General features: G+C 43.3%; 1 protein-coding gene across 1 annotated transcript; it reads left to right on the top strand.

Moving 5' to 3' along the window:
• The first annotated feature begins 1,522 nt into the window (after nucleotides 1-1,522).
• Nucleotides 1,523-9,484, top strand: LOC122729069 (acrosin-like). The gene is made up of 4 exons (XM_043967731.1): nucleotides 1,523-1,796; nucleotides 7,486-7,542; nucleotides 8,476-8,621; nucleotides 9,221-9,484. Exons 1-4 carry the CDS (start codon nucleotides 1,523-1,525, stop codon nucleotides 9,482-9,484), a joined length of 741 nt encoding a protein of 246 aa, XP_043823666.1.
• The last annotated feature ends 3,506 nt before the right edge of the window (nucleotides 9,485-12,990 follow it).

Here is a 12,990-nt window from a genome sequence, read left to right as displayed (position 1 = left end):
TGGTAACCTTGTCCTGCCCGCTTCACAGAGTTGTTTATTTGTTTTTGAGACCAGCTCTTTGTAACTGAGAGGATTATGGGACTGGGAACTGTGGTCATTACCTGCCCTTCTATCTCAAAGTCTATAGGTTCCTCCATCTTGTCCCCAGGTTCCCCATCCCCAGCGTCTCCCTTGGGAATCTCCTGCCCCCATAGTCTCCTTTGTCATCACAAAGGCTCTGGTCCAGGATTGGCTGGGTGGCAGCACTGTATGACGTCATTCCGGCTCTCAGTTCAGGTTGGAGGATGGGAGGGGTGGGGGTGCTGTGCCAGGCACTGCTGCTCTCCTTTGTGGGCACTCTAGGGGTTGCTTTGGAAAGTACATGTGAGTAAGTGAAGGGAGACTCACATGGAGGGGGAACATGTGTGTGTGTGGGCATAGGAAATCGTGTAGAGACAAGTTGGAGTGAATGAGGAGAACATGGGTGGGTGTGTCAGGGGCTGTCATGAAGAGGAATGCACTGTCTTAGGAGGTCAAAGGATTCTCCTTCTAGTGAGCCTTCAGCAAATGTTTGTTGGGGCAGGTTAGAGAAGATGCCCCTGTGGCTCCTGGTCTCCTGGGATTGTGCGTGCATGCGTGTGTGTGTGTGTGTGTGTGTGAGAACATATTGGGAAGCACACATGTGCAAGCAGGACATGTATGTAGGAGAGCACATGAGAAGAAATAGAGGGTACATGCATGAGCTTGGTGGCAGACACGGACATTCCTCATCCCTCCTTCTGCTTCCTTCCCTCCAAGGGGCTCAACCCTCAGGGCTGGGGAAAAGAGGGAGACTGAGTTTTGGGGCCACTTTCTTCCCATCATCCCTGTGGTCTGCCAGCCGCTGACTCCTGATGACCTATTTTCCATTGCAGTGGGCCCTGTGGAACCCGGCCAGGGCTAAAAGAAAAGGTGGAAATATCCCATACGTTGAGACACTTTCATGCTCGGCCTGGGGCCTGGCCCTGGATGATCAGTATACAGATTATCAGCCGGTCTGGGAGAAGGTACCATGTCTGTGGAGGGTCCTTATTAACCCCTAGCTGGGTTCTCACGACTGCTCACTGCTTCAAGGACAAAATGTAAGAGGCCTAAGGAAAGGGTTGGATGGAAGTTCTCTCCAGGGTCTGTCTCTAGGATCTCTCCTCTATAATTTCCAGCCTCTGTTGATATCTCCTCATGTTTCTCTCTTGCCATTTCTCTCTGTTAATCTCTCTTTCCAGGGTCTCTTTCTTATGGTCTCCTTCCAGGGACTTTTCCTCCAGGGTTTATCTCTGAGGAGCCTTGCTTCAGAGGTCTCTCTGCCTTTGGGTGTTTCTGTGGGGGCTGTCTTTGGCATCTGCCAGGTTCTCTCTTTAGGGATTTACCCAGGGATATCTTTAGGAGTCTTCCTTTGGGGGTGGGGCGAAAGTCTCTTGAGGGTTGCTCCCCAAGGACGTTTTCAGGAGGACTGGGCAGGTGAAAGCTCTGGGCCCTCACTGACTGTCTCTTTAGTGACCTGCACATGTGGCGGCTGTTGGTTGGCGCTGGTGAGATTCGTTGGAATGTGTCAGGCCCCTTGGACCCCCGTGTGCAGGAAAGGAAGCCTGTCCAGATCCTCATACATGAGCAATACAACATTCAGCTCAACACCAATGACATTGCACTAGTGCAGATGGACAGCCCTGTCCACTGTGGTGATTTGGTGCGCACAGCCTGTCTCCCCAACTCCGGAGAGTCCCCCGTCCGGGCGCCAGAGTCCTGTATTGTTGCAAGCTGGGGGTTCAGAGATGGTGATGGTAAGTCTGGGAGGAGACTTTTAGAACACTGTGGGGGTCGTGTTGTGATTCAGGGGTCATTTGGGGTTGTCAGGATGGTGAGGGTTTACAGCACTATGGTAGTTACAGGGGGGGATTTCGGGGGCTACAGAGAATCAAAATCTCCACTGGAAAAAAATGATCCTTGCTATAGTTCCCATAAGTAACAAGTGGACAAGTAGTGTCCACTAGTGTCCACTGTGGTCAGCTGCTTAGTCCCAAACAGTCTAAAAGGCTGCGTGGTTTCAGTCAAACGCTCATCACCTTTTATAAGCAACCAAGCGAAGAAGGTGAACGACCACTAGCATAGTAACTGGTATTAAATAGTAACAACCATTGCCAAGCTCTCTCTGGCTCTTAGAGAGCTGGCTCTCTTTAGTGCCACCAACGGCAATAATGGTATTATTGGTTGGTTTCTTTGGCGTTTTCTTGCTTACCCAGTCAGATCTCTTATTCCTGGGCTGCTCCTCTTCCTGGAGCTCCCCGGTCAAACTCCCAAGCAGACTTGTGTGGCTCTGTGCTCCCCAGACTGCTGCCTCAAGCCATCTCTACTGTAGACCTTGGCTGGCTCCTTCCATAATCCCATTGGTGTTTAAGCATTCTGTTAATTCACATGTTGGGCCCTGAATACAGTCCAGGCTCCCAGGTCATTTCCACCTCACCACCTCAATTCTAACCCAGAGGGCAGGGGGAAATGATACCACATCCTGCAAAGAGATCTGCCTCTTTCTTCCCTCTTTCACTTCTCCTTTAAAAAGCTTGCAATACCAACCCTCCCCTTCCACACCAATCAATTATCTATGAGCAACAGGCAGCTGGGTGGTAGCTGGACAGAGTACTGGACTGGAATCAAGAATATCCAAGTTCAGATTTGACCATAGATACTTCATAGGTGTGGGACCCTGGGCAAATCGTTTTGCTTGTCCTAGGGGATGATAACAGCACTTACCTCCCAGGGTCATAGTGAGGTTCAAATAAGTTAATATTTGTAAAGCACTTGGCACAGTGTCTGGCACATGGTACACATAATAAGTGCTATTCAAACACTAGCAATTTTTATTTACTGTTTTGACCAGCACTAGGCTCTGGGGTTCTAAAGACAAAAGTATAACAGTCCTTGCCCTCAAGGAATTCACGTCCTAAGGGGAAGAACAACACCTTCCCACAAAAATACGTCCTAACTATCTGCCAAATTGGTACAAGATGGTTTTGGGAAAGGGTGCACTAGCAGCTGGAGGATGGGTCAAGGAAAATCTTCATGAAGACTGGAGCAGTGAACTTGAGCCAGGAAGGGAGACCCAGACCCATGGAACCTTGTCAGTGGGCATATTGCCATGAAATTTCTTTAGGAGAGTACATCCAACAGGTCTGCTCCCAACCTAGTAATAAGAAAGAACCTGGCGTTTTAGGGTGGTGATAGTTGGCATAGCATTGCCCTATATGCAGCAATCAGCAGGCTGTTGATTTTGCTTATGAAATTTTGATCTCTGGACAATGGCAAATGGTGTCTGCTACTTGTGTTGCCATGGAGATGAATGAAGTTGGAAGCTGTGTGGACCATCTTGTGTGGGCATATTTAGAGGAAGCTAGAGGACCAGACCAGATGAAAATAGGGCAGTGAAATGTACATATGGGAACAGCCTATCTTCACTGAGTGGGGAAATTGAGAAAACACTTTGTCACACTTTACCCCGTGCTGTCTATTTGGCATTAAACCCTGAAACCTGGCTTCACACCCTATTTCTTGTTAGCCTCCTTGGGCTTTGCTGATCTGGGTTTTGATCCTATTTCTGGTCTAGGGGCTCTTTCCCTCAACAGGTCTCTGTTAGTCTGTGTCCCCTAGGTTTTTCACACAATGAGCCTGGCTTTTGAACCAGCATTTCCTCACTGTAGCTTTTCTTCATTCGTGGTGCTTGCCCTCCCTCCCAACTGGAAAGATTCAAATCTGTTCCAAACTCCTCATCTCTCCTTTTTTGGTCTGTCTATAATATACCTTGATGACAGTATTATTATTGTTTCTGCCTCTTTTGTTCTTCAGCCAGTGTTCTCCATGTTTCTCTGCTCTGATTCCTAAATTTCATCATATTATGAGTACATACATTCTTATTTATTTATTTATTTTTATTTTTAGTACATACATTCTTTAAATTTTTTTGTAAAATACTCACTTAAAAATTAACAAGCATCTATTTTCTTTCCATCCCTTTGGGGGGAAAAGGAAAACAAAGCTCTTTTTTTCCTTTTCTTTTTCTTGTTTTTCAGGGCAATGTGGGTTAAGTGACTTGCCCAGGGTCACAGTAAGTGTCAAGTGTCTGAGGCCGGATTTGAACTCAGGTCCTCCCAAATCCAGGGCCAGTGTTTTATCCACTGTGCCACCTAGCTGCCCCTGAAAACAAAACTCTTATAAGAAATATACACAATCAAGCAAAACCAAATTCCCACATTGATCATGGCCAGAAATGTTTCTCATTTGACATCTTGTATCCATCAAGGTGGGTGGCATTCTTCATGAGTCCTTTGGAATTTATTGCATTGCTCAGAGTTTTTAAGTCTTTCAAAGTTCTTTGTCTTTACATTATTGTTGTTATTTTATGATTTTTTTCCCCTCCTGGTTCTGTTCACTTTCCTTTGCAGCAATTCATACAAATCTTCCTAGGTTTTTCTGAAACCATCCATTTTATAATGTCTTTTGTCACACTTGTATTATTCCATTATATTCACAAGTTGTGGCATGTGGATATAATGGAATACCATTGTGCTATGAGAAATGCACGTATATTCTTTTTTTTTATGAGGTAGTGAGGGTTAAGTGACTTGCCCAGGGTAACACAGCTAGTAAGTGTCAAGTGTCTGAGGCTGAATTTGAACTCAGGTCCTCCTGAATCCAGGGCCTGCACTTTATATCCACGAAATACACATATATTTTAATCTACACTGTTACTCTCATCTTTTTAAAAAATTATCTTGTAATTTTTGAATAAGATATATCTTTCCAAAATCAGTCTAATAATGATATTTCATCCTACTAAATATCAGGGATATATATGAAGCCAAATTTGCTTTCTTATAGCTAGATGTCTGATTCATTTTGCTCCTCTGATTCATCGTAGTAGGTTCTTTGTTTATAGATATGTGAGGTTATAACTACTATTATATAGGTTATTAATACTGGTTCTTTTCTTGGATTTTGTCTCCTATAACATCTGGATATCTCGACTGCTGTTCTTCCCACACTGTAGGTACCCTCCATGATATCTTATTTGCTGAATTTATAAATAAGCATTTCCTCCCTCCTCCTTCCTTTTGTAACACCCATTTCCCTAGACTTTCCCACAGATATTGCAGATACTGCTACTATATCTTTAAGAGCCAAATGGGATGTTGTAGAAAAGGAAGTTTGGGCTGTCGTTTTGAATTTACAATGGCAATTGTCATTCTATGTGGTATTCCTTATGGAGTCAGAGAGATTGTATGTGGGTTGACTTTGATCTAGGAGAATCTATGAAGGAATCTGTGGGGAAGATGGAGAGAAAGGTGAGGAGAAACTTTTCTTGTTAGAACTGTTTTACTTTCATCTTTTCTACAGTCAAAATACTATGAATAGTTATCTATCTTTGTTTTATTGTTGATTTCATTCATTAATAAGTTGTAAATTCAGTGATTTTAATACTAGGATCATAGGAGATTAAGGGATTTAATATGTATAGAGATATAAGTAATTACTGTTTGGATAAAAGTTTCTCTAGCTTATTCAAAAATAATATTTACTCATCTGGAGTCAGAGTTTGGGCCAACTAATTAATGAGAAAGAGAGTACAATTGTAATTACAGGCATACCTTGGAGATATTGTGGGTTCAGTTCCAGACCACAGCAATAAAGTGAATATTACAATAAAGCCAGCCACACAGTTTGGTTTCCTGGTGCCTATAAAAGTTATGTTTACACTATATTATAGTAAGTGTGCAATAGTGATATGTCTTAAAATAGGTACATATTTTAATTAAAAATATCTGAGGCTCAAAAACAACAACAACAACAACAAATATCTGAGGCTCATCTGGGCCTTCAGTGAGTCATAATCTTTTTGACGGTGAAGGACCTTGCCTTGATGTTGAGGGCTACTGGCTGAGCAGGGTATTGGCTGCAGAAGGTTGGGGTGGCTGTGACAATTTCTTAAAGAAGACAGTAATGAAGTTTGCTGCATTGATTGATTCTTCCTTTCATTTGAACACTTAGAGGCTATTGTAGGATTATTAATTGGTCTAATTTCTTTCTTTATTTCTTTTTAAGTGAGGCAATTGGGGTTAAGTGACTTGCCCAGGGTCGCACAGCTAGTAAGTGTTAAGTGTCTGAAGCTGGATTTGAACTCAGGTCCTCCTGAATCCAGGGCCAGTGCTCTATCCACTGTGCCACCTAGCTGCCCCATTGGTCTAATTTCAATATTGTTGTGTCTCAGGGAATAAAGAGGCCTGATGAGAAGAATGGTTGGTGGAGCAGTCAGAACACATGCATTTATCAATTCAGTTTGCTATCTTTTAGGTGTGGTTTGTGGAGCCCCCCAAAAGATCAAAGGTCACTGATAACCATAATAGATACAGTAATAATGAAAAAGTTTGGAATATTGTGAGAATCACCAAAATGTGATGCAGAGACAATGTGAGCACATGCTGTTGGGAAAATGACCCCAATAGACTTGCTGGTTGCCACAAACCTTGAATTTGTAAAAAAAACCCAGAAAACAAAAACTCACAATATCCTGGAAGCACAATAAAGCAAAGCACAATAAAATGAGGCATGCCTGAACTAAGGAAATATCCAAACATACTTCTAGATTACTTGAGAGCTTAGGATAAGAAGATTAAATATGGAATGAGTCAAGGGAGAAAGCTGAGGGATGACCTACAAGCTAGGTATAATAGTGGATTGAATTCTGGTGCTAGAGGCAGGAAGATTTGACTTTTAATATTGTCTCAGGAACTTGCTAGATATATGGCCCTGGGCAGGTCATTAATCTCTGTGTGCCTCAGTTTCATCTGTAAAGTGAAGGGATTGAACTCAGTAACCTCTAAGTTTCCTTCCAAATCTAAATTTATGATTCTATAATTATTGCTACACTTTTAGGCTTTACATTTGCAAGACTCCAGACAAATACAGCATCAGCTCTTTTTTTAAAAAATTAAATTGTAGTTTATTTTTTCAATTAACATTTATTTTCTCTTCCTCCCATCTTCACTCTGCCATTGATAAAGGAATCAAGAAAAGAAAAGGCCTTGGAACAAATAAGCATAGTCAGATGAAATATATTCCCACCTTGTTCATGTCCAGTAATATATGTGCATGTTGAATTCATCGCCTGCTCTTGTTAGATGCATTCTAAACTTGGTCCATGGCTTGCCATTTTGCTATTTCAAATCATGATCTAGACATCATTTCATATCCCCACTCCAAATCCCCCATCCCCCACGCCCCATTAAGGCTTCCTTCCTTGAGTCAAAGGATCAAAGAGGTGACTGGTCTTGGAAAGAAATCGTACAGTTCTCAGACATAGAGTGGGGCCAATGATGTGTGTTCCCAGAAAAGCCTCTGGTGGAGAGATGGAAAGGACTTTGTCCTCCACACAGATGTGGGAGGGCCCCAGCATCACTGTCCATATGGATTTCTGGTCCCCAGTTAGCTCTTGCCAACGTAAAGCTCAGCTGGTAAAGCTGAAGGCAGCAGAGGGCAGTGGTTAGTCTGGGGTCAGGGTACAACACAGCAGGGACAAGCCAAGTGTGGGAGTGAGAGAGAGCAGGGACATGCACAGGAGACAAGGGACAAGGGCAAGAGAGGACAGTGGTATGTATGGACACGGTGGGACAGGGACAGTGTGGGATTAATCAGCAAATAGACACTTATTAAGCACCTACTTTTTACTGGGTGTTGTGCATGCAGCACCCCAATGGGAGGACACAACTCATGCACATCAAAGTACCTTCAGAGTAAACATAGTAAGTAGCAGGAGGGGGACAGTGAAGAGCAGGGAAGAGACATGGGACAGGGGGTGGGGCTAGGGAGGAGGGGCCAGAACAGCCCTCAGTGACCGATTTCTCAGGACCAGGCTCCTCTTGTCTTCATCTTCACGGACTTGCCCTTGCTCTTCCTGTCTGCCTTTAAGCACCTGATCTGGATTGCCTCATCATCTCAGGGTTTGCTTCTCTTCTTCCATCCTGCCAGAGGACCCTGAGAGCAGAGAGGCAGGTATGCCCCACATACACCCCCTGGGGGTGCCCTAGAGGCCCTCACCTCCTGGATCCCACTGGCATTTTTCCAGGCACAGTAGCCATCTCTCCACATTCTAGCCAAACTACCTGCCTTGAAGTCGTTCTTACCTGCTACCATTCCATTTCTCATCTCTGTGCCTTTGCATAGACCGTCTCATGCCTAGAATGTATTTTGCTTCCTTATCTCCATAACTCTTAAAAATCCTTTCTTCCCTTTAAAGTTCAGCTTGATTGCCACCTTAAGTTTAAGGGAAGTACCCAGGGGCTTATGGGGCATGGCCACAGCATTTATGGGAGGTATTTGGGAGTCATGGTGGGTCATACAAGGTCATAGGGGTCACAGGAAATCCTAGGGTGTAGGCTCCTCAGGGATCAGTCTAACATAGTCTTCTGGCTATAGCTGGGTTGCCCGCACCAAATGTACAGGAAGCAAAGGTGACGATCATTGATTTGGAAAAATGCAATGAGTCCGATTCGTACCATGGGGTCGTTCGTTCAAACAACCTGTGTGCTAGCTACCCAGACAAGAACATGGACACTTGCCAGGTAACAAATGCTCTCCCATGATCCTCAGATCCCCTTTTAGCCTTCCCAACTGAATCCATACTCTTCCTGGGCTCTTCCCATTCCTACCTGTTCCTTCCAAGGTCCCGAGGTCCCATGTTCAGGGATACTTTTTGTCCTTCCCCCATCCTAATTCTAACCTTCATTCTACTTTATAGGTCCCTTCTCCAAGCCACACAAAATGCCAGTTATGGCACTGTACAGGAAGAAGACAGTTGGGAAGTTAAATACCCCCACCCCCATCCCCCAACAAGAGCTAACCAGCATAATCAGGAACTTTCCCTTCCTGGCACATACACAAATTTTTGTCCAAGGCCTTGGAAGGCCTCTCTGTTGGAACTTTTACCTCATGCTCAGAACCTTCCCTGAGTCCACCCCATTTACCCTGAACACCTTAGACCCTCTAGTTTCAACTGAGGACCTTGCAGGTATGCTGAGGGGGGAGTGACCAGGTACCCTATGGCCCAAGGAGGACATGTGTGCTGAGGCAATAGTGACCATGTGTTCAGAGAGGTCGGCAGTGGTGTGTCCTGAGCTATGGCTGTGTGTTCTGAGAAGCTGATTATGTCCCTTCTGTGCAGGGAGACAGCGGAGGGCCGCTCATGTGCAAGGACAGTGAGACTAAAACATATGTGGTTCATGGAATTGCAAGCTGGGGTATTGGCTGTGCTCGGATCAGTCTGCCGGGCCTCTACACATCTACCTGGCACTTTCTGAACTGGATTAACTCCAAGATTGGTCCTGATACGAAGATGACTAACCTGTCTTCAGCTCCAGAAACCTTGGCCTCGGCATCACTCCCTTATCCAGAAATTCTGGGTAGAGGGGCAAACTCAGAAGTTTGAAGAGGACTTCTCCCACTCAAGCATCCCGGGGCAACCTCCAAGATAGGAAAATGGGGCCCCTTCCTCTCCTGACCTTGCTTCATCTGCTCCTCAACCCCAAAGGGGAAGAAGGGCTGCTGTGGGTCATGGCTGCCTTAGCGGACTCAGGACCATTTTCTTTCCTGGTCTTTTTGGCTTCCAACTTCATCAGTTCCATTTCTTTAGCTGGGGAAGGAAGAACCAAACCCAACTCACTGAATATGATTTTTTGTTATTTTCAATGAATGGCTATTGTTTGGCCTGATTCTTCCCCATCCGTGGGGCCTTTTCTATTATCATATCAGCTCATGGAAGAGGGCTGAATCAGGGGTCTGGCAATGGTTTACTAAAATCCCATGATCCCCAACCTAGAACCCTTCCTTTGTTTCTACTTTTTTTTTACTCCTATATGATATTTCTTCATGTGGATTTTTTTTTTTTACAGGGCAATGGGGGTTAAGTGACTTGTCCAGGCTCACACAGCTAGTGTCAAGTGTCTGAGGTCAGATTTGAATTCAGGGTCTTCCTGAATCCAGGGCTGGTGCTGTATCCACTGTGCCACCTAGATGCCCCTATGTGGAATTTTTATGCTCAGTCCTTTGCTGACTCATGGCAACTATATCTTTAAAGCTGATGTTTCTCAGGCATCTGGGCTGTATCAAGGAATATACTACCATATTTGTTGCTAACCAATCAAATCATGTTCTTCGTTGGGCAAGAGGTATATTCTTTTTTATCATGTGGGCTTCTTCTATCATGCAGTTGCCCTTGGGTTCCAAGGATTCTCCTACTCTGGAATGTTAGAACTTTCACCAGCTAGTAAATATATAAACTCCCTTAGTTGATGGGAGCTGAGGGGTAGATGTGGGTGAGGGCTTTTTATACAGTTATCTTCATTAGTCAGCATGAACCAGCCAATCAGTTCTAGCACCAACAAATGGCTTCATAGAGAATAAGAACTCTAGTACAAGTAAAGATTGTGGCTTAACTAATTATGATGGGGAATGAAGTGTACTTTTACATTTCGATTGGGTAAACCCGAAAGCAATTCTGGGGATGCAGAGTTGAAACAAGGCACAAAATATTTCAAACAAAAACATGAATTCATGGGGGATAATTGCAAATTGACCAAATTTGTTGGATGGTAATGGATCAATTCCCAAATTAACTGGCCAAGACACAGAATTGTTAAACTTTGAGATTGCAAGATAATTTTACAAAGAAGAATCTTGTATTTAAAAAATCCACCAATATCAATAGCCAAAGATGGTTCTATTTTTTAAAAAAGGAAATACAAGAAACTGGAATGGGATATACTGAAAGTTCAGAAATATGAGTCATTGCCCCCTACCATATATTTTCAGAGGAAAAAGGTTGAGTACATATAGCAAGGGGTTCATGAGAGATGACTGGTTCTGAGAGGGGTATACCTTATACTTTATTCTTATGTTGTATCTTGTAATTTCATCTAGTGGATTGAAGGGACTTAATTGTCTGGTCATGGCTGAGGTGGGGGAAGGTACTGATGAAACTCATGTGACATACATTTGAGAAATTGACAGTAATAAGAGGCAATTTTTGATAAGCAAAGGTAAAGAACTTTATCACCAAGTTATGTACTTGGAAGTATAAAGTACTTGGAATCAAATACTTTGCAAATGAGATTCCAAGTATACAGTTCAACCATCTCATTTTATAAATAAGGAAATGGAGACCAAGAGATGTGAACTAATTTGCTCAAGCCTACAGAGGCAATAAATAGCAGAACCAGTATTCAAACTTAAACCACTGGATCCAAATCCCGTGATCTTTTTACTACAATAGGCTGCTTCTCCAATGATATTCTCTCATTATAATAAGTCCCCTTAAATATTATCTTTACTCTCTTAATGCTCTCTAATTTGAGTTTTGTCTCATAATATCACCACAATACTGGGAAGTATCAAGCACTTGGAATCAAATACTTTGCAACTGAGATTATTTATAAACTGAAGGTAATTTCTGCATGAGGACTGAACAACCTATAGGGCAGTATGGATTAAAAACTGAGTGACATGAATGAGGAGGAAGAGAATGACAGGAGTGGGGGGAAGCAAAAAACAGCATAGTAATCCCAGTGCAAAGATTCTATCCCAAATGGGAGGATGGAGAAGTCAAATATTGCAAAACCAATTGATAATATGAAATATAGGACTGTGTTTAGTGTTATATGACAAGACTGAAAAAGGATTTTAGAATTTAGAGCAGGAAGTGACCCTGAAGATTATCTAATAAAGCTTTCAGTTTAAAAATGAGGAAAGCCACTTGTCGAAGGTCTCACAGTAAGTAGCAGAGACAGGTTTCAAACCTACATCCCTTAATTTCAGATATAGTTCTAAAGTAAACATTTTTGCTCACTCCTTAGAATTTGTGAAACAAAGAAGATTATATTTCTTTCTTTTCTTTTTTTTTAATGAGGCAATTGGGGTTAAGTGACTTGCCCAGGGTCACATAGCTAGTAAGTGTTAAGTGTCTGAGGCTGGATTTGAACTCAGGTCCTTCTGAATCCAGGGCCAGTGCTCTATCCACTGTGCCACCTAGCTGCCCCCATTTGAGGTTTTCTTGACAGAAACTGGAGTGGTTTGTTCATTTCCTTCTCCAGCTCATTTTACAGATGAGGAAACTGAGGCAAAGAAAGTTAAATGACTTGCCCAGGGGTTACACAGCTAGGAAGTGTCTGAGGTAAAATTTGAACTTAGGTCTTCATGACTCCAGGCCTGGCACTCTATTCACCATGGGAGCCACCTAGCCGCTCCCTTGAGATGATGTACCCCTCCATTCGGCAGTTTCTGTGGCCAAAAAACTCATTGCACTGTGACTCCTTTTCAGTAAATGTACTGCTGTACTTGGAACTTTTCTAGTTTGCTGGAACTCCTGAAGCCTATGCTCCCTGCTTGGTCTTCTTGAACCCACTCTCCCCCTGTTTTAGTCCATTTCCCACACAGTTACCAAAGTGATATTTCAAAAAGCAAAGATCTAAGCATGTTACTCTCCTAGTCAGTAAACTTCAGTGGCTCCCTATTGCTTCTAGGATCAGATTTAAAGCCTTTTACAATCTGAATCCAACTACTTTGAAAGGTAGTTTCAAGTTTTATTATCCATGATTCCCCATTACACACTTACTGTTCCTTAGGCAATCATGTGCCCATTCCTTTTTTCCCATTTCCATGCCTATAATGTCTGACTCACCTTTCCCTTTTAGAATCCCTAAATTTCAGCAAAGCTCAGCTCAAGTGCCACCTTCTTCATGCAACTTTGCCTTCCTTACTGTCTCCTTATAGTGAGGATTCCGTTGGAGCCCTCAAACTGTGCCGCTATTCTCCCTTGCCCCACTTCTTTTGTACTTGTATGTTTCCCTGATGACATCCTTTACTCTGACTCTTCTTCATAACTCATTTGTTCCATGTTTCAGCCTCTTCACACCCACCCACCCTGCACTCTCTTCATTA

Source organism: Dromiciops gliroides, chromosome 5 (assembly GCF_019393635.1).
Source record: "Dromiciops gliroides isolate mDroGli1 chromosome 5, mDroGli1.pri, whole genome shotgun sequence".
Classification (NCBI taxonomy): domain Eukaryota; kingdom Metazoa; phylum Chordata; class Mammalia; order Microbiotheria; family Microbiotheriidae; genus Dromiciops; species Dromiciops gliroides.
This window is presented reverse-complemented; position numbering and strand designations above follow the sequence as displayed.